This window comes from Myotis nattereri (genome assembly GCF_964212035.1).
Source record: "Myotis nattereri genome assembly, chromosome: 14".
Lineage (NCBI taxonomy): Eukaryota > Metazoa > Chordata > Mammalia > Chiroptera > Vespertilionidae > Myotis > Myotis nattereri.
Window position 1 is genome coordinate 44,942,392 of NC_138089.1, and position 22,007 is coordinate 44,964,398.

General features: G+C 36.6%; 1 protein-coding gene across 4 annotated transcripts in view; it reads right to left on the bottom strand.

The window, feature by feature from the left end:
• NGLY1 (N-glycanase 1) overlaps positions 1-22,007 on the bottom strand; it is a 52,613-nt gene that overhangs the window by 22,697 nt on the left and 7,909 nt on the right. For all 4 annotated transcript variants that reach the window (XM_081105784.1, XM_081105785.1, XM_081105783.1 and 1 more), the window contains exons 2-7: positions 19,420-19,534; positions 13,336-13,581; positions 8,890-9,055; positions 3,929-4,151; positions 1,755-1,876; positions 882-1,027 (exon numbers count right to left, since the gene is read on the bottom strand). In XM_081105784.1, coding sequence (XP_080961910.1) covers positions 882-1,027; positions 1,755-1,876; positions 3,929-4,151; positions 8,890-9,055; positions 13,336-13,581; positions 19,420-19,534 — 1,018 coding nt within the window. The remainder of the gene's footprint in view (positions 1-881; positions 1,028-1,754; positions 1,877-3,928; positions 4,152-8,889; positions 9,056-13,335; positions 13,582-19,419; positions 19,535-22,007) is intronic.

Consider the following 22,007-nt stretch of genomic DNA (forward strand, 5'->3'; position numbering starts at 1 on the left):
TGGTGATGGCCAGGGGATGGAAGCTGGGTGGAGGTAGAGGGCAGAAAACAAAAGGCATCTATAATAGTGTCAACAGCAAAAAAAAACCAAAAAACAAAAAAAAAAACAAATTTTGTTCAACTACCATATAAATAAATAATGTCCATCAACAGATGAATGAATAAACAAATTATGGTACATCTATACAAAGGAATACTCAGCAATAAAAATAACCACTGATACACATGGATGAATCTCAAAGTAATTATACAAAGAAACTAGACTCTCCCATCCTCACCCCACCAAAAAGAGGATATAGATGCTCCCTGACTTGTGAAGGATTACATCCCAATAAATCCATAAGTTGAGGATATAAGTTGAAAATGCTCTTAATAGTAGTACACTACAGAGTATTGGTTATTTACCCTGTGATTGAATGATATACTGGGAGTTGTAGGTCACCTACAATGCCCAGCATCATGAGAGTATGGTACATGAGAGCATATCACTAGCCCAGAAAAAAGATCAAAATTTAAAATTCAGAATATAGTTTCTAGGGAATTTGTATTGCTTCTACTTTTTGCTGAAAAACCATCAACAGTCGTAAGTAGGACCATCTGTATACTACATGATTCCATTTACATAAAACTGTAGATCTGTAGTTACCCAGACAGGGACAAGAAGTAGGGATAACAAAGGGACATGTGGAAACTTCCAGGCATAGTGGATATGTTCACTATCTTGACTATGTAAGGTAATTTCATAGGTGTATATAAATGACAAATTTTATTAAATTGTATACTTTAAATATATGTCACATTTTGTATGTCAATTATACTTTCAAAATTTGTCAAAACTGTATTTTATTCTTAGGGGGGAAAAAAGTGTTCTCTTATGCCTACCTCATCTTTAGAAAATGCTAGGACATAGGACAGCTTCTTCCCCCACCCTACTTCATAGAGGAGAGGTTTGTCACAGGCATTTTCACAGGCATCACAGTGCAGCCACCGTTGCTGAGAGGGAGAATAGACTTCTGTCCAGACATGGTCTGCTCAGGTACACCAGAGAGCAACAGGAAGAAAAAAAGTTTACAAAACCAGAATGACTTCCAGTAACTATATACAAACTCCTAAGATAAGAACCACATAATAAAGTTAGGTGTAATATTCTAAATCTTAGTTAAGACTGAACATTTTGTGGCACACAAGACTCTAGTACACTTGTTTTCTCTGTCCTTTTGAAATCCTTGAAAATGTTTGTGGAAAATCTCATTTAATGCAGTCAGTTTTCAGCTTAATTAAAAATAATGTGAGCTATAACTTTAAAAAGGGTGAACATATTGAACAATAGCATCAAAAACAGGGATCAGTTTGCTAATGTGAGGAAGTTAATGTCTTTTAACTAATTACTTTTTTTGTATACTAAGATTTAAGATTACTAAATCTTTTATACTAATCCTACAAAAGTAAAGATTTCTATAGCATATTATTACACATGCTCTTATCCATATAGAAACATCATTACTAAAAATGGCATGGTAAATTATTAATAAAGAATGTTTATAGTGCAGAGTACTATGCAAAATACTAGGTGCACCACAAAAATTTTGTGATCCCCATAAAAATCCATGAGGTTGGTATTATTATTTTACAAAAGGCAAATGGAAGCTCGGACTCAGAAGGCCAGAAAATACCAGACAGAACATAACAAGCCCAGACGGTAAAATCCTTAATTCTGCAAAGCCCTACTACTCTCTGCTCACACCAGTTCTGTACCTGTGTAATCCCAAACGTAGCGAGCTTCAAACCCTAAGGCTCGGCAGCACAGTGTAAAACAATTGGCCCACTCGCCACACCGTCCACATTTCGTTTCCAAAAGTTTCTCAGGGTTATTATACCTGGTTTTAAATAACAGTAAAAAAGCTTTGATTCATTATCCAAACTAAAAATTTTATAGAATTTATATTACCTCTGTGCTAAACAGTAATATTCCTAATTTTAAATTCGTAATGATTAGAGAGCCTAGAATATATGAGGCAGTGTTAGAATCTTTGGCAAAAATGATTAAACAATGGTACAACCTTCAAGGAGTTTACAGTCCTAAGAGGGAGAAGGGATGAACATAACTAACTTGAATACATAGAAAAATGTAATACAGACCTTACAATAGGTCAGGTTAGGGTTACAGGAGAGTGGTCAGGGAGGAGAGCGAGTATTTGAACGGCCTTGAAGGGCAGGATTTGCATAGGCAGAGATTCTCCAGGAAATCTGCTCTGAGCATTAGCATTACCCTAACAAGTAGTCTAATTAGCTCACTGTATTTGAAAGGTAAACAACTTTAACAGACTACTCAATGAAGCTCTTAAGCTTAGGTGAACTCAAGTTTACTTAAAATCCTTTTCCTGTCTCTAATGATTATTTTGATTGAAATTTTATTCTTTTCAACTACTTAAAGGTGCTTGCTAATTTGGAAGTTGTTTTTTAAAAGATATATGCTATGTCTCCAATTATAAAATTATCACAAAACTGGAGAACAGCAAGTTTTGCATTTGGCCTGAGGAGGATTTTGAGCTGATAAAGCTAAGCAGGAAAAGGCCCCAGCTGAGCAGAAATGCTGGCCTTGAATTTGGAAGGATGCAGTTGCATGAATAAACTGGCTCTGCTATGACAAGTTTGTCTTAAGCAGATGATCTTGTGTAAGCTAAGTTAAATGAGTTCATAATTCAGGTAATTCAGTCACTAAAATGTTATAAATTTACAATAAGAAGTAAAACAACAGAATCAGAGCACCTATACCTCCTCCTTCTGTATACCACTGTGCCAAGTTGAACAACCAGCTCAGCCTCTAATTAATAGTGCTCATCATCTGAACCCAATACAGAGAACTGCTAAGAGTACAATGAGCAAATGTTTAGAAAGGAAAAAAACACTGTGTAAATAGTTTTGTTAGACTGGGCTCCTCCACACTACATTACCAGTTTACAACAAATCACTAAGAAAGAATTTATGAGGAGAGGGACTTAATTATATGTATCTTTTATCTTCAAATCTTTGTAAAGTGTCTGTGCAAATGTATGCTAAAGGAAGATATAACTTGTACAATTTTTTTATAATAATTGGATATTGGATTTTGTTTATCCTATATTCTGTATATCACAGGAATGGTTCCCTTAAGGAGAGAATGGAGTTCCCAAGCCCCCAAAACTAGGTATTTCAAACATATATCTTTTCTCGCCTAATGATACAACCAAACTTTACAAGTATTGCCAATTAAGAAAAACTGATGAGGCTTATAAATTAATAGGAAAAGTTAATTGAAAAGTTCAAATTTCTGTTGTTGAAAATTTAGAGATATAAAGGTAGGTTAGGTTGGGCAGGAGAGGCACCTAATTAAAACAAACAAATGATGGCACTGTACTTTTACCTTCCATATTACTATCTGATGATTATTTTAAGTACAGTATTGTAATTGCTATCACAACTATCAATATTATTAATGTTGTTAGTATTGTTTTTATATTCTATCAAGTATTAATATTAAAGTTATCAGAAATGTAAAATTAATGTATATAGAGACCAATATGAGATTAATAGCATTAAATGTACTAGGTCTACACTCAATTTATATTCAAGAGCAAGAGTCAAAAACCTTTCCTTTAAAAAGACAGACAGTAAATATTCTAGACTTTGAAGGCCATATGATCTTTGTTTCCAGTACTCGACTCTGCCACTATAAAATAAAAATAGTTAAAGAACATATATAAATGAATCAGCATGGATGTGTTCCAAAAAAACTTTATTTACAAAATAGGATGTGGGCTGGATTTAGCCTGCCAGTCATACCTTGTGGAGCCTTGTCCTAATAATTAAAATGAAGATTAAAAATTTCGTTTAATAAAAATTCTCTTCTACCCATTCTATTAAGACTTGACGGTCCACTGGATACCCACCTCGGGAACCGATTGCTGAACTGGCACGCATCACAATAATGATCTTCCACTCTGTTTGCACCCCACTTCAACTCATCTTCAGTGGGAAATAATCCTTCACCTCTAGACTTCGTCTTGCCACCACATTTGCTGCACAAAATGTCATTCACCCATTGAAAAAATTCTTCCTTAAACCAGTGCAGAAGCTCCAGCAAAAGAAAATCCTCATCACTTAAATTAATACCTGAGAAATTAAAACAGAACCGAGTAAGAGCTAAAGCTGACAAAAACTAAAACTATCCACATTCTCAGATATGAGCTGAAATATATGAAAATATATGATCTCAAAGGTCTGCACAAATATTAATGCAAGAAACATCATTAGATACTGATTGTGAATGAGGCTGAAATGGGGTAACAGTGCACTGCCTTTTAGAGCAGTAGGGCGTTTACCACTTTGTACCCTCTGACAGACATTATGCACTAACATGTGAGCTGAACACACAATCTCTCAGGGAACTATGGTCAGTTTGGAATTGATCCTGAAACACATGAGAAGTTAAGAAAAAAGTCTGATTTGGAAAAACACTTTAAAATTACTGTATTAAAGTTATCAGGTATATATACAAGGAAACATGAAACAATCACAAAATCACAGACAGGAATCACATAATTCCAGACACTTTAAAAATCATCCTATTAGCTTTTCTATCAAGGTTTCAACATACAACATAATCCATCCATGGATACTCTCTCTAAAACATCAAAACATGAGCATATCTACACTGTATATAATGACCCTAGCAAGTAAGCATGACACATAATAATATATCCCCTTTATCAAATAAAAATACCTTTCTTGACCATATTTAAGGCTATGGTGTCTCTGGAATGAAAGAAAGGAGAAGGGGAAAAAAACCTAGGAGACCTATACAGGGAACTCTCATCTCTGTATTTAATGTTTTATTATTTAAAAATGGTACATAAAGGAAATGTATAGCATAATGTTAAAGTCTAATAAAGTTTGATGCTGGTCATGGGTGTTTGATATATTATACTCTATTCTTATATTTGTTTGATATAGTTCACAATTAAAAAACTATGAAATTACAGAGAATATAAAAAGGCCAGAAACATATTATTTTCCTGTATTAGAAAACTCAATAGTTCTCCACGAATTAATCTGTAATTTAATGTAATCTCAGTAAAATTATAAAACATAAAATCTGACAAGCAAAGTTCATGTCAAAAAAAAAATGTAGCCGAAACCGGTTTGGCTCAGTGGATAGAGCGTCAGCCTGCAGACTGAAAGGTCCCAGGTTTGATTCCGGTCGGGGGCATGTACCTTGGTTGCGGGCACATCCCCGGTGGGAGATGTGCAGGAGGCAGCTGATCGATGTTTCTCTCTCATCGATGTTTCTAACTCTCTATCTCTCTCCCTTCCTCTCTGTAAAAAATCAATAAAATATATTTTAAAAAAAGAAGTACAAAATAGTCAACATAACTTTGACTAAGAACTATGAGATAAATTTGCCTACTACATATCAAAACACATTACAGAATTCTAATGATTAAAATATTGCAATGTTAGGGAAGAATAGACAACAAATCAATAAAACTAGAGTCCTGAAAGACAGATTTTTGTTTTCATTTTTTATTGAGTTTATTGGGGTGACACTGGCTAACAAAATTTTACAGGTTTCAGGTGTACAATTCCACAACACATCATCTGTACACTGTATTGTCTTCACCACCCCAAGTCAAGTCTCCGTCCATCACCATTTATCCCCTTCATCCCCTCCTCCACTTCCCTCCATGGCACCTCTGCCCCAGCAATCCCCACACTGTTGTCTGTGTCCATAAGTTTTTTATTTTTTTCTCAATCCTTCCACTCCCAGCCTCCCCACCCCACTGACAGGTGTCAGCCTGCTCTAAGGGTTTGTCTCTATTTTGCTTGATATCATTTTGTTCATTAGATTCCACATATGAGTGAAATCATATAGTACCTGTCTCTCTCTGACTGGCTTATTTCACTTAGCATAATGCTTTTCGGTTCATCCATGCTGTCTCAAAGGGTAAGATTTCCTTCTTTTTTAAGGCTGAGTAGTATTCCATTGTGTAAGTGCACCACAGCTTTTTTATCCACTCATGCAATGATAAGCACTTGGGCTGTTTCCAAATCTTGGCTATTGTAAACAAAGCTGCAATGAACATAAAAGTGCATATATTCTTTCAAATTAGTGTTTAGGGTTTCTTTGTATATATTCCCAGAAGTAAAATCACTGAGTTATACGACAGTTCCATTTTTAATTTTTTGAGGTAACTCCATACTGCTTTCCACAGTGGTTGCACTAATCTGCATTCTCACCAACAGTGCAGGACAGTTCCCTTTTCTCCACATCCTTGCCAACACTTGTTTGTTGATTTATTGATGATAGCCATCCTGACAGGTGTGAGGTAATACCTCATTGTGGTTTTAATTTGCATTTTTCTGGTGATTAGTGACATTGAGCATCTTTCAGATACCTACTGGTCATCTGTATGTCCTCTTTGCAGATGTGTTTATTCAGATCCTATGCCCAATTTTTAAAATTGGATTGTTTTTTGATGTTGAATTTTTAAGTTCTTTATAAATTTTGGATGTTAATCCATTATCACTGGCAAATTATGATCTCCCATTTAGTGGGTTGTCTTTTCATTCTGTTGATGGTTTCCTTTGCTGTACAAAAACTTTTTACTTTGATGTAGTCCCACTTGTTCATATTTTCTTTTGTTTCCCTTGCCCGAGGAAATATTTCAGAAAAAAAATATTTCTATGAGAAATGTCTGAGATTTTACTGCGATAAACCATATTTAATAAAGTTAGTCTTTCAAAGTAGTTCTAAGAGGAAGGACTGTTCAGTAAACAATATTGGGACAGGTAGCTATCAAAACAGCAGATTCTTACTGTACTTCATTCATTCTTAAATGTATATTTACAGTACTATATATATAATATACACACACACACACACACACACACACACACACAGAAAAAATGATATAAAAGTAATAGAAGTTACAAGAGAATGTTTATGACTTTTGTTTATGAATATGTTTAAGGCTTTAACCAAGACAAAAATTGTAAAATAATGAAAAAATAAATAAATTTTCTTACAGTGTACATCAAAATATATACTAAGTGAAATTAAACAAAGAACACTGGGGGGGGGGGGGTGTAACATGACTAACAAAAGAAAAAGTAAGTACCCCAAATATATAAGAAACTTCTAAAAATAAGTAATAATACTAACACACCTATCAGAAAAATTTAACAAGTTCATAAAAGAAGTTCAATAATTTCATTTGTTTGGCAGGATCTATGATAACAAACATATTACACACACACGCATATATACCAGGAGGCATGCTTTACAAGAATCTTCACTGCTGCAGCATTTAGAATAGAGATAGATGGTAAAAAATCTCAATTTTCTTGGATAGGAAATGGTAAAAATAAAGTATATGCATAATATAGAAGAACGCCATGTAGAGTTAAAAAGATTTCTAAGACATGATAGTAAATTTAACAAACTACAGAGCTAAAGATATATGGGATAAATTTTATGTAAACCCACACAACTTAAATATTTATTTTTACAGATAACTGTAAATGAGTGTAAATACCCCCCAAAAATATGAAAAGGAACACATCACGAGATAACAAGTGGTAACTATAGAAGAGGCACAGGAGTGATTGGCAAGGAGAATTTAACTTTTCCTGTATATGTAAGTTTTCTAACCAAAAAGGTATTCACAAATGTTAAAAATAAACTTTTAGAAATACAGCACTGCCATCATCTCTCCTTAGAGTCCCTACAACAGCCAGATAAGAAACAATTACACAGAAACTCATAGTAAAATGCTGAAGTTGGAATAACTTAACAACTAAAATCCTAAGACCATTAATGATAACAATGACATATAACTATTGGTAGATGAATGTGGCAGAATTGTTCAGAGCCATTGACAAATAATATCATTTATTTCTGAAAATTATCATTCCTATTTCAAATAAAGAAATTTGAGGCATAAATTAAATTACTTGCTCAGTGATGCATAGTAAGTGGCAGAGCTAAAATTATACCCAGGCAATTGGCTTCAAAATCTACATTTTTTTAAAAAAATATATTTTATTGATTTTTTACAGAGAGGAAGGGAGAGAGATAGAGTTAGAAACATCGATGAAAGGGAAACATCGATCAGCTGCCTCCTGCACATCTCCTACTGGGGATGTGCCCGCAACCCAGGTACATGCCCTTGACCGGAATTGAACCTGGGACCTTTCTGTCCGCAGGCCGACGCTCTATCCACTGAGCCAAACCGGTTTCGGCCAAAATCTACATTTTTAATTAGTAAATAATCTCTCTCTCTTAACCAAAGTGAATCAATGGTCTAATCATATAAATTAATTGTGAATACAGTTTCTGTTAGATTCACATTAAGATTCACTAATAATACCATCATATATTCCATGGACTCAAGTTCTACTAAACCTAAAAAAATTCACATACTAATGATTATGATTAAACTGCAAATACATGTTTGGGTAAAAAAGTGGTTTCTGTTTTGTTTTAAATATATTTTCATTTATTTCAGATAGGGAGTGGGAGAGAAAGAAATAGAAATATCAATGATGAGAATCATCAATTGGCTATCTCCTGCATGTCCCCCACTGGGGATCAAGCCCACAACCTAGGCATGTGGTTCATAGGTTGACACTCAAACACTGAGCCATACCAGAAGGGGCAAAAAAAAGTTTTGTTTGTTTTTTTCAAATATTAACGGATGTGTTCATTAGTGATATGCAATAAAGTTATGCTGTTATTGTACTCTTTAAAAATCCACACAGAAATAGGTTAGATATTTACAATATATATAGCAAAGAGCACCATTTAGTGTTTCTGTTTATTTAGCAATGAATGGTGATGTAAAGCCCCTACCTTTATCCAATTTTCTAGCTCTAGATAACTTTTCTTGAGATCTCTTTTTCAGTTCTTGGACGGGAATACAAGCCAATGCTTTCTGCTGGAGAGCAAGATTTTCATAGACCAGCACATGCTGCAGGTTGGCCTGAAGAACTTTCAGAATGATTGAATCAGCAGTAACCTAATAGAAAAAAAAACCTGAAATTAGTTTTTCTCCATATTCTATAAAAATAACATAAAAAACACTGGCTATATGATTTCATAAAGAGGAACATATGAATTTACTGAAGTAATTATACTCAAAACCCTTACAAAATTAATATGAGATAGCCATATCTGTGTCACAGTCTAAGACATATATTTTTTCCCTCTGAGTATATTATATTACTGAGGATATATTGAAACAGGGGTGCGATGAATTGCTGACCACAAGCTTGGATCATGACAATGCTCTGTTCAATGCATGTAACAGCCCTTTCCACTTCAAATTCCTGTAAGTAATATAATTTTTTAAAACTTTATTCAGCATTAGCAAAGGATAAGTACTCTTAAAGAAGAAAGGCAGATACAAATGAATTAAAGGAAGAAACCACATTAATATGTCCTCTAGAGAGAATGGTTACAAAAACTAAAAAAAGTTCTCAAAATAATCCCAAAGGCAGAGGAGCCACAGAATCCACAGAGCAGGAAGAGGCCTTGGAGCAAACATTAGGGAGACTGGATGGGTCCTGCAGAAGGAACACTTAGACATTTTGCACCTCTCACCCCGTCACTCCTTGTCAACAAAGAATGTGCCTCTGAACAGTGCCAGAGGATGCTTAGATTCCTAAAAGGAAAGAGGCGTGTCCAAACTAAGAACAATTACTTTTGGCAGAGCCCACTTAAACAAAACAAAAATAGAAAGATTTTAAAAGAACAAAGATTTAAAAAGCCAAGAAAGTAGGAACATAGAAAACACAAAATAAAATGTCAGAAATAAGTTCAAACATGTTATTAATTATAGGAAGTGTATTAAAAGGTTAAAGATAGATTAATTTAAAGAAATAAAAACAACTGCCAAATGCTTTTTAAAAAAATATTTTTATTGATTTCAGAGAGGAAGGGAGAGAGGGAGAGAGAGAGAGAGAGAGAGAGAGAGAGAGAGAGAGAGAGAGAGAGAAACATCAGTGATGAAAGAGAATCATTGATCAGCTGCCTTCTGCATGCCCCCTACTGGGGATTGAGCCCGCAACCCAGGCATATCCAGGCATATGCCCCTGACCAGAATCAAACCCGAGACCCTTCAGTCCGCAGGCCAATGCTCCATCCACGGAGCAAACCAGCCAGGGTTGCCAAATACTTTTAATGACAGGCACTGTATTAAGCACTGGGGATGGGTGCACAAGACAGACATGATCACTTTATGATACAAGTCGGGAGGCATTAAACAAAAATGATAGAACCACCACATTACGTTAAAAATAATGGAGACCAGCCTGGCCGGCATGGCTCAGTGGTTGAGCATTGACCTATGAACTAGGAGGTCATGGTTCGATTCTCAGTCAGGGCACATGCCCGGGTTGCGGGCTTGGTCCCCAGTGTGGGGCCTACAGGAAGCAGCCGATCCATGATTCTCTCTCATCATTCATGTTTCTCTCTTTCCCTCTCCCTTCCTCTCTGAAATAAATAAAATATATTAAAAAAAAAATAATGGAGACCAAAATAGACAAGGACATTATCCTCTCAGAATAAGTAGCCTATGGTAACTTATGAACTTATGAACACTGATAAAACAATGTTCATTTATTCAAATATTTAACGACCTTTTATTATTTGCTAGGTACTGGGGATATAATGGTACGTTAGACAATTTATTCATAGATATGGTAAGAGTTATAAAGCAAAGAATAAGGATAGTGAGACTTTTCAACAGGGTTCTGACCCTAGAATTCCCTGAATATATGATATTTGTGGTAAAATATGAATAATGAGAAGCAGCTCATAAATAGGGAAAGGAAAAGACCATTCTTGTCAAAGGAACAGCATGTAGGTAGCTAGGGAGCATGTGAATTGGGATTATGCTTAGTATAAAGTGAAGAATCAGAGAGAAGAAAATCGTAGAGACAGAAGGCTGAAAGTAAAGTTGATTTGGTAAGTAGCTGAATCTTTCATACCTTGTTCCATTGTAATGGAATATTATGAAAGAGACTTAAGCAAGGTAATAAAATGACCAAATTTGTATTATCAGAATATCAATCTAGCTGTAGTGTAGAGAAGGCAGGTATAAAAGACCCAAAGAGGAACAACTGCAGAATTCTTGAGAGAGCTGGTGGCTTAAACTAAGGTGGTTATAGTAGTGGTAGAAAAGTGAATGAATATAAAAAGAACTTAGGAAGTAGAATCAACAAATCTTGGTGACTAAACTGTGGGGCCAGAGGAGTTAGAAAAGTAGAAAAACACATAGGCATGATCCACAGATTCTCTAATATGAGCAATGGGGTTAATAGTTGAACTAGTTACAGAAGGAGAGAAAACCAGAAAATGATTAACTGAGCTGAAAACTATGTATGGTCAGATAAAAATGAAGTGAAAAAGTCCCTTAAATTTAGCAGCATGAAGACTGTTACCTTAGTAAGAGGTCCGGTAACAGTGTTAATAAGGAAAACAAGCTGCAAGAGACTTAATTGTGTAAGTGGTGTCTCAAAGCAGCCTAAGCACACCAAGGGAGCTGGACAAAATGGTCCACTGGAGCTCTGTCTGATGTTGTCCAATGGTTAGAGCATCAGACCGCGCACTGAAGGGTCACAGGTTTGATTCCCGGTCAAACCTTTAAAGTCCTTTACAGTTCACAAAGCTTTCTTTTCACATATTCTATCTTATCTGATGCCTACAGTCACTTAGCATCATTACTAGTTTATCCAATACTGTCAACTAACAGCTCCCCAGAAGCATTCATAAACACCAGTTGCACTTATTATTATTATTTTTTTAAATATATTTTATTGATTTTGTACAGAGAGGAAGGGAGAGGGATAGAGAGTTAGAAACATCGATCAGCTGCCTCCTGCACACCCCTTACTGGGGATGTGCCCGCAACCAAGGTACATGCCCTTGACCGGAATCGAACCTGGGACCCTTTAGTACGCAGGCCAACGCTCTATCCACTGAGGCAAACCGGTCAGGGCTGCACTTACTATTATAAAAAAATATATTAGCTGTGATGTTAATGAGTAGAAAATATTTTAAAGACTTAAAGGTTAATATAAGTCAACTGAGGCACAAGAGTGAACCTCCATGAAAAAGTGTATATTTTGTCAAATCACATGATATAACCACTCAACAAGAATTATAAAATAGAACTGTAACTGTCTCTTCCTCCAGTTTCTATTACTTTTATTCTTTATTTTTTAAAAACAAGCTTTCGGCCTCCCCAGCCCTACACAAAGGAATAACTGCCAATCATTTTCCTACCAGGGAGGTGAGGTTAAAATCTCTGGAATTATTCAGCTGGAGAAAATTAAGAGATTTAATAACTGACTCCATATAATGTTCTGCTATATGGAGGATAATACAGTGTTTTACAAAATTAAAATAAGAGAGCCCGGCTGATGAGGCTCAGTGGTTGAGCGTCGACCTATAAACCAGGAGGTCAAGGTTCGATTCCAGTCAGGGCACATGCCCAGGTTGTGGCTAGAACCCCAGTGGGGGACATACAGGAGGCAGCTGGTGAATGATTCTCTCTTCCTCTCTGAAATAAATAAAAATCTATTTTTAAAAAATTAAAATAAGAGAATATGAGTTTAAATTGACTATTGATAAGTTACTATAATGAAAATACTTAAGGACCTATATTAAAGGGACTTTTTTAAACAGGACAATTTCCTATTAAATAAGACAACAGTAGTTTGATTTAAGTTCTTCAGAACTGTATATCTGTATATGCTACTAACTAAACATCACTAATTTGCTAGTACCACTCTCAGTGACTTAATGCATTATTTACCTTAAACCTAAAAAAGCTGAATTTTTTATTGAACTGAGGCAATGATAATGGTTAGGTTGCTGGAATTAATAATTTCTATGGTTATTGGCAGCAGGTAAAATTTAGATCAGAAGTATCAATGCAGCAGAGGAAATATTTGACAGCCATACCACCATTAGCAAATTTATTACTTTGTCTGAGCTAATTTGTGTAACTGATTTAAGTACCAAGGCATTTCTGTACAGGTACATTTATAATTAAAAAACAAAACTTACCCTAAGAAGCAGTAAAGCATAAGTTAAGATTTAAAAGTATAAATAAAAGACAGCCATTTTCCCCACTTTTGTTACAAATTTGAGAATATTTTAGAGTTGGGAAAATTTGGATGTATTAGGATAGCTGAGGCATAAATTCAGGAATAAGTCATAACATATTTCAGAGCTTCTGCCGTTTCAACTTTAAAAAAAAACCAGTTAGAAGAGGTTTAATTCTAACATTACCATTGGAGCAAATGGTGGGTTTGATGACTGCCCTCCACTGTCCCCTACATGCGGGGTTAACCCATTAGGATCTGAAGACTGTGCTGTAGGAAGCTGGACACTGGTTGCAGGTTGCTGAGATAATTCTGCTTTGTGGCTCTTATATGATTCATCCAATCTGCTACTTCTCTCTGTGGCAATGAGGTCACGAATTTTTTGCAGCTGATCCACTGAAGCTTTTTTAGGAAAGATCAGATGTGTTTCTCCCTGGAATTTATAAAATTAGGAAAATTTTAATCTTTGCTTAATACTAATAGTCATTCTTTTACATATATGTGTAAATGAAGCCAATACTATAGAAAATGTCATATTTTAATAATCATTGTTTTCTTATTATATGGCACTTTTTAAATATACAAAGGTAATGCCTAACATGAACAAGAAAATTTGTCTTCTTGTTAGCATATAATGCTAAGCCTATTTTATTAGTTCAAAGAACCTTTAGAAAAGTGTTTATCTTAAAAAAAAAAAGAAAGAAAAGCATTTATCTTTTAGGAATACTAAGTCAGAAAGCCTCATAAAGAGTTGCAAATATGCATATTCCTATCTTCCCTGCAACAGTATATAATAACTACTGTTCCCTATGACATTCCCCATGAAATAATGATACTAGAGATACAGCCATACCAAATGATCACTGGTCACATAAGACCAATAAGAAGTTACATAACTTTTTAATCTTCTAAAACCAAGTCTTTAGAGAATAGCTACATGATTAGAAGTCTGTATATAGATTTCATTAATTCCACCAAGATAACACAAAGTACACCCGAATGGTCAACTCAAAATCATGGATTGTTAACAATAATACTTGTCCAAAGTATTAGAAAAATAACAGTTGATATACACTAGCCTACTAAGAGCATATGTCTGGTCCAAACAAAATGAACTATCAAAAAATAAAAATCCAATTATTTATGCAATGATTCATTTAATAAATACCCATAATATTATCAGAATGCCTGAAATATAATAAACATTATAACAAAGCTCACAATGTAAAATAGCAAATTACAAAACAAGAAAAAAGATGAAATGAAAATAGAGTCAACCAATTTTCAAGGTGTTGAGAAGCAGCAGTGTTACAACAGTAATTCTACCAACTGCAAATGAGATAAAACAGTTGTTACAAAGTGCAGTAGACAGACTTGAAGACTGTAAACATTTAAATTAAACTCCACAATTGAGAATAACCTTATTTTCCTGGTGATGGCAGACCTGGAGGAATTAACATCAAAACATTACTAATGACATGAAAATCAATTCTACATTAATTCTTTTTTAAAAAAGCTGAAAGAGGCCAGCAAGCTCCATACATTGCTCATAATAGCTATAAAAAGAGACTATTTCCACATATTGTGTTTACTAGAGGCCCTCGGCTTGGCCTGGCCTGAGGGGTCCCAGATTGCGAGAGGGCACGATTGGGCTGGGGAGGGACGCAGGAGGTTAGCCAGCTGGGGAGGGATGCAGGAGAGCTCCAGGGTATGTCAGGCCTGTCTTGCTCAGTCCCGACGGCCTGACCCCAGCAGCAAGCTAACCTACTAGTCCAGTGATTCCCAAAGTGGGTGCTACTGCCCCCTGGTGGGCGCTGCAGAGATTCAGGGGGGCAGTGATGGCCACAGGTGCATTTGTTTTAACTTTTTTTGTATTACCTTTCTATTCTGAGTTCAATACATAGTTTCATAATTTCAAACTTCAATGTTTCTAATTTACACCTTTCTTTACTATATTTTACGAAAAACGTAGAAACATTAATACATATATCTTTCTGTTTAATTGCTATTAAAATTTTTTAAAAAATTAATTTCCAGGGGGCGCTGAGTAATTTTTCTGGAAAGGGGGCGGTAGGCCAAATAAGTTTGGGAACCACTGTACTAGTCAGAGCGTCTGCCCCCTGGTGGTCAGTGCTTGTCATAGCGACTGGTCGACCAGGTCAACTGTCTGCCCCCTGGTGGTCAGTGCACGTTATAGCGAGTGATTGAGCGGCCTTAGCATATCATTAGCATACTATGCTTTAACTGGTTGAATGGACAACCGGACACTTAGTATATTAGGCTTTTATTACATAGGATGTGTTCTTGCCTTGTGCTAAGCACTTTACACACATTAAACTAATTCTCACAACCAGCCTGAGAGATAGGCACTAGGTTAATCTCTACTTATATATGAAAATATGAAGGCTTAGAGAAGTTAAATATCCTGCCTGATGCTACAGAACTGTCAGAGCAAGCATTCAAACTGCATGATCTTAATTGTTAGGCTATTACTGACTTAGACTGAACAGAGACCAAAAACCACATTTGTACAGTTGGAAGGGATGAGCAAAAAGAGACTATTTCTATAGTTGTAATGATTATCTACATGATAATTGGCACAAATTGGAACACAATGATTTTTCCAACATTAGAAAGAACTACCTCACATCTATGATGAGGTCTGGGAAAAGAAACCAGACGTCTGGCTTAAATCCAAGTCTGGAGGCTTCTGATCTCCTACTGTTAGTGGAGGAGCAGTGAGAGAAATAGCTGGCACTATGGACAGTGATGGAAAATAGCAGGAAAAGTATCTGGGACTATGTCTCAGTCCACAGGTTAGAGAGGCTCTGATAAGACAGACACTAAGACAGAGATGCTGCTCGTGCCTTGTCTCCCTTCCCTTCATTCTTTTTAGAACCAGTTCCAACAGGACATGATTATGGCCAGAGTGTCAGAACCAAACAAGTTTAATCAACAGCACTACTTTTTCATTAAAGGAAGAAATTACAGGCTTAATGTCCTAGGTCCAATAACATTTTAAGATATCAATGAGAATTCTAGTATTCAACAACCCTGTTTCTTAATGCATTTTTGCTGAGATAATTCTCGTTGTCAGATGTTAAGCAAATCTGGTCCCTGCCCACTAAATGCTGGTAATTAATATCTTTCAGTCACCAAGACAACCCAAAATGTCCCCTCTAACTCCTAATGTCTACTATCTGTCTAACCTACTAGAATGCAAGCTTCATATAAGAAAAGATGTATATCTACCTAGTTCACTAATACATTCCTAAGGCCTGAAATAGAATCTGGGGAGGCACGCAGTGAGGCACAAAGGACAGTATATCTTTTTTTTAAAAAAAATAAATCTTTATTGTTCAGATTATTAGTTGTTCCTCTTTTTTCCCCCCATAGCTCCCCTCCACCTGGTTCCCACCCCACCCTCTGCCCTTACCCCCCCCCCACTGTCCCCATCCATAGGTGTATGATTTTTGTCCAGTCTCTTCCCACACCCCCACACCCCTTTCCCCCCCTTGAGAATTGTCAGTCCACTCCCTTTCTATGCCCCTGATTCTATTATATTCACCACTTTACTCTGTTCATTAGATTTTTTATTCACTTGATTTTTAGATTCACTTGATAGATGTGTATTTGTTGTTCATAATTTTTATCTTTACCTTTGTCTTCTTCCTCTTCTTAAAGGATACCTTTCAGCATTTCATTTAATACTGGTTTGGTGGTGATGAACTCCTTTAGCTTTTTCTTATCAGTGAAGCTCTTTATCTGACCTTCAATTCTAAATGATAGCTTTGCTGGGTAAAGTAATCTTGGTTGTAGGTTCTTGCTATTCATCACTTTGAATATTTCTTGCCACTCCCTCCTGGCCTGCATAGTTTCTGTTGAGAAATCAGCTGACAGTCCTATGGGTATTCCCTTGTAGGTAACTAACTGTTTTTCTCTTGCTGCTTTTAAGATTCTCTCTTTGTCTTTTGCCCTTGGCATTTTAATTATGATGTGTCCTCTTTGGATTCCTTTTGTTTGGGATTCTCTGCGCTTCCTGGACTTGTAAGTCTATTTCTTTGACCAGGTAGGGGATGTTTTCTGTCATTATTTCTTCAAATAGGTTTTCAATATCTTGCTCTCTCTCTTCTTCTGGCACCCCCATAATTCAGATGTTGGTATGCTTGAAGTTGTTCCAGAGGCTCCTTACACTATCTTCATATTTTGGATTCTTTTTTCTTTTTGCTTTTCCGGTTGGGTGCTTCTTTGTATTTCAAATCTTTGACTTGATTCTTGGGATCCTCTTGTCTGCTGTTGGATCTCTGTATATTATTCTTTATTTCAGTCGTGTATGCTTAATTTCTAGTTGGTCCTTTTTCATATCCTCAAGAGTCTCACTAGATTTATTGAGGGTCTCACTAAATTGATTGGTGGTTTCTAGAAAATTCTTGAAAAACCTTTGAACTCTATATCCAGTAGTTTGCTTTCCTCCATTTCTGTCATTTGTGACCTGTTTCTTTGTCTCCGCATTTTTTATGCTTCCCTGTGTTGATAGAGTGGCTTTCTGTGCTAGGTATCCTATAGGACCCAGTGGCTCAGCCTCACCAATTACCTGGGGTGGACACTCTTGGTGCACCCCTTTGTGGCCTGTGTGCACAGTCTTGTTGTAGTTAAGCCTTGATTATTGTAGGTATCACTGGAATTGACCTCCAGGTCAATTGTCTGTGAGAATCAGCTGTGTCTACTACAGTGGGAGAACTTCTGTGCTGAAGACACCTTTATGGGGCAAGACTTGCTTCAGTGGGGCTTTGGTGCTCCCTGAGTCTGCCCCCTGAGTGTGTCCCTTATGGATCTGAGGAGTTGTAATCTGGATGGTCCCAATCTGACCACTGGGTACACAGGCTCTTGGATCTCTAAGGAGGTGCTAATTTAGCCTCTGCCTGAGGCTACCCAGCAGGAGCTACGAAGAGATCTGCAGGTTCCTCTTCCTTGTTTGGGTTTTGGAGGTGCCCAGATGAGGCCCAGGTGTGAAGCAATGCAAGCTGCTGTGGGGCCTTGAGCCTTCTTTTGGATGTTCTGGGTCTTTCTGATCCAGCTGCAGTTTGTTAGGTAATTTTAGGTCTCAAAGGGCCAGCCCATTCATATGCAAAAGCCTCTGCACACCGCTTGGGTGGGGCGGGGTCTCAGGGAATTAACAGGGCAGAGCAAACAGCCATGGCTGATCCTCAGTCCTGCCCTAAGAGGTCCCGGGTTTCAGTGTCCTGGTAATCGCTGCAAGCACCTCTGAGAGAAAGCCGCCCTCGAGTTCCGCCCGCTGCCAGACAGTCCAGTTTCTCCCCGTATGAGTCTGGGTCCCCAGAGACTCGCCCGGAACTGGAGTCAGGGCTGTCGAGAGCTTGTGCCTCCCTCCCGATTGCAAAAGACACCAGTGTCCTCCGTTGCCAGCCCCTTTCCGCGCGCACTCGAGCCTCCGTACCTCTGCACTTTACTTCCGCACCTCCTCTGAGTCTCAGTGTGCTTTTCTCTTTCCTTCTAGTTGTAGAATTTCCACTCTGCCAGCCTTCCTGTGTTTCTCGATGATGTCTGGAAAGTATATCTTATAGCAACTTAGCACCCTAACATCCTGGTCAATTCTGACTGCTACTGACAACTGAGTCTCCATAACCTGGTTCAACTTTTTTCAGTATTCCACAAACTATAAATAGTTAAGCATATACACATAAAGAAAATTCACAATCTTGATTATTATTTTCACTGTGTCATAAAATTAAACTATCCCACAGATGACAGAAGATAGAAACACCATACATTTCTGTTGATCTAAAAACAAACAACAAAAAAACAACAGACTGAGATTCTTTTCTCCTGTCACAGAACTTACGTGTGACAACTAAGCTCACTTTTTCTGTTTTAATCTTTTCATTTCTTATTGAGACAGGTGGTTACACCCTATTTGTATTCATGTGTGCTCACAAATCAGGTTTTTGCTAAAAGTCAAAAGTGAGCTAGAATTTGGTCCTTCCTTGCGTTACATGTCTGACCTCACAATTCAGATTGAGACTTTCCCCCGTGGGAGAGGTGTTATATTTTACTGTGATTTTACAATATATTTATTGTGACTTTTAAATGTCTAATAGGTGAAGAAATAACTAGTCCCACAGATTTTCCCAATGATCAATAAATTTTAAAAATATTAATCTAATTTAGGTAATTACCTATCAACACAATAATGAATGCTTCATACATTCACTGAGGAGGCAGAGGAGAAGAAACTCTTGAACAGACTTACCTCCTCAAAGCCCATTTCAAATAAACATTCAACAGCTCCTCTGACCGGCAAGAGTCTAGTAGAAAAAGTTGTGTTTCCAATCCGAATAGATCTATATTTTTCATCATTAGGGTTTCTGATTAAAAACAAAAAAAAAGTCTGATTACATGTTATATGTAACAGTTAATATTTTTCACGGTTTTTTGCATTCCTTTTCACATTTTATACCAGCTATATTCCTACAAAGTAGGATAAATCCCAACTTTAAAGAAAGGGGGAGCACAGTCTGGAAAAGTGCCTGATTTTGTGATTCTTTCCTTACCATACATTTCTACAACATCACTGTTTAATTTCACAGCTGAAAATATTAATGCTGCCATAGGAAATCCATGTGATATTTTAATACTGTGCTATTAAAGCTAGAAACCTTTATGAGTTTTTAGGGTGCTAGGGAAAAAATCCTTGTCAGCGAGCTCCAAAGAGGCAGCTGAAGGCTTTGCCCTACTTTGTTCTGATGAATCTCAATCATTAAAAATGGTGTGTGATGGCCCAGCCGCAGTGGCTCATGGTTGAGCATCAACCTATGAACCAGGAGGTCATGATTCGATTCTCCGGCAGCTCGATCCCCAGTAGGGGGCATGTAGGAGGCAGCCAGATTCTCTCTCATCACTGATGTTTCTCTCTCTCTCTCCCCCTCTCCCTTCCTCTTTGAAATAAAAATATATTAAAAAAAAAAGAATGGTGTGTGACAAATAGATGGTGGCTAATAAACATTTATGAAATAAATGAATAAAAGAAATTAAGAAGCTATAAAACAGATCACAGTTCCTCAAAGACTTTACTTCTGACAAACATGAACCTAGGTCAGCCGTGGGCAAACTACGGCCCGCGGGCCGGATCCCGCCTGTTTGAAATGAATAAAACTAAAAAAAAAAAAAAAAAAAGACCGTACCCTTTTATGTAATGATGTTTACTTTGAATTTATATTAGTTCACACAAACACTCCATCCATGCTTTTGTTCCGGCCCTCCAGTCCAGTTTAAGAACCCACTGTGGCCCTCGAGTCAAAAAGTTTGCCCACCCCTGACCTAGGTATACCTTTAGTCACTTGATTTTCTTTCTTCTGTAAACAATGACTGGCTGTATTTACTGTAAGTTCTGCTTCAGCTCAAGATATATTTTTGTCACAGCAAATATGATGGTAAAATGAAGATATGAATTTCTTTTGTCATAACTAACATTTTGAATAGTATACATGTGATGAGACCGGCATATGAAAAGTTTTGATTTGAGTTTGTTAAGAACCTTGATAAATCAGAAAGGCTATTTAAAAAAAAAAATAAAGAAATACAAAATTAAGGTAATCATACTATTAGACTCTAAATATCTTCGGAACATAATTTAGTATGGTAAGTTGGTTTTACATTTGATACCAACTCTTTTTAAATGGTGGTGGCTTCCATTATGATTATATTAAGGATTCTGAGGCTGTGTCAGGGATCCACAGGAAGGAGTTTTGAGGCCATCTGCCCGGGGTATGAAACTGGTGGTGGGGGGGATGCTAGCAACTGATTGACTATCTTTACCCTAACTAAACATACTCTCTGAATATTATGATATAAAAACACCCCCCAAAAGAATTTTTAATTGTGGAAGTCTTGACAAATTTCATATTTCTTTTCCATCAAGCAATTCCCTACTGCCCAATTGTTGTAAATACTATATGAATCATTTTAAACCTCTTTTCTTTAATTTCAAAAATTATACAAATTTATTACAAAATATTCATAGACAAAATCTCTAAAATTCTCAAAATGTCCACACAGATTGGTGCTAACCTACGAACACTTTGCTACCCATTCACAAGAAGGAAAGCAATTGAGAGTATTCATGTTGCCATGAAACTTTCATTGTATTTTACAAAAATTTTAGCTTCACACTATTGGAAATTAGAAAAACAAACAAAACCAAGGGGAAGAAACCAAGATGGCGGCATAGGTAAACACCTGAAATTGCTGCCTCGCACAACCACTTCAAAACTACAACTAAAAGACAAAACGGACATCACCCAGAACCACAGGAAGGCTGGCTGAGTGAAAATTCTACAACTAGAAGGAAAGAGAAAAGCACACTGAGACTCACAGGAGGTGCAGAAGTAAAGTGCAGAGGGAAGCAGCCAAAATGCAGAGACAAAAAAACAGCTCACAAATGACAGAAATGGAGGAAAGCAAACTACTGGATATAGAGTTCAAAACCACAGTTATAAGGTTTTTCAAGAATTTTCTAGAAACCACCAATCAATTTAGTGAGACCTTCGAGGATATGAAAAAGGACCAACTAGAAATTAAGCATACACGGACTGAAATAAAGAATAATATACAGAGATCCAACAGCAGACAAGAGGATCCCAAGAATCAAGTCAAAGATTTGAAATACGAAGAAGCAAAAAACACCCAACTGGAAAAGCAAAAAGAAAAAAGAATCCAAAATATGAAGATAGTGTAAGGAGCCTCTGGAACAACTTCAAGCATACCAACATCTGAATTATGGGGGTGCCAGAAGAAGAGAGAGAGCAAGATATTGAAAACCTATTTGAAGAAATAATGACA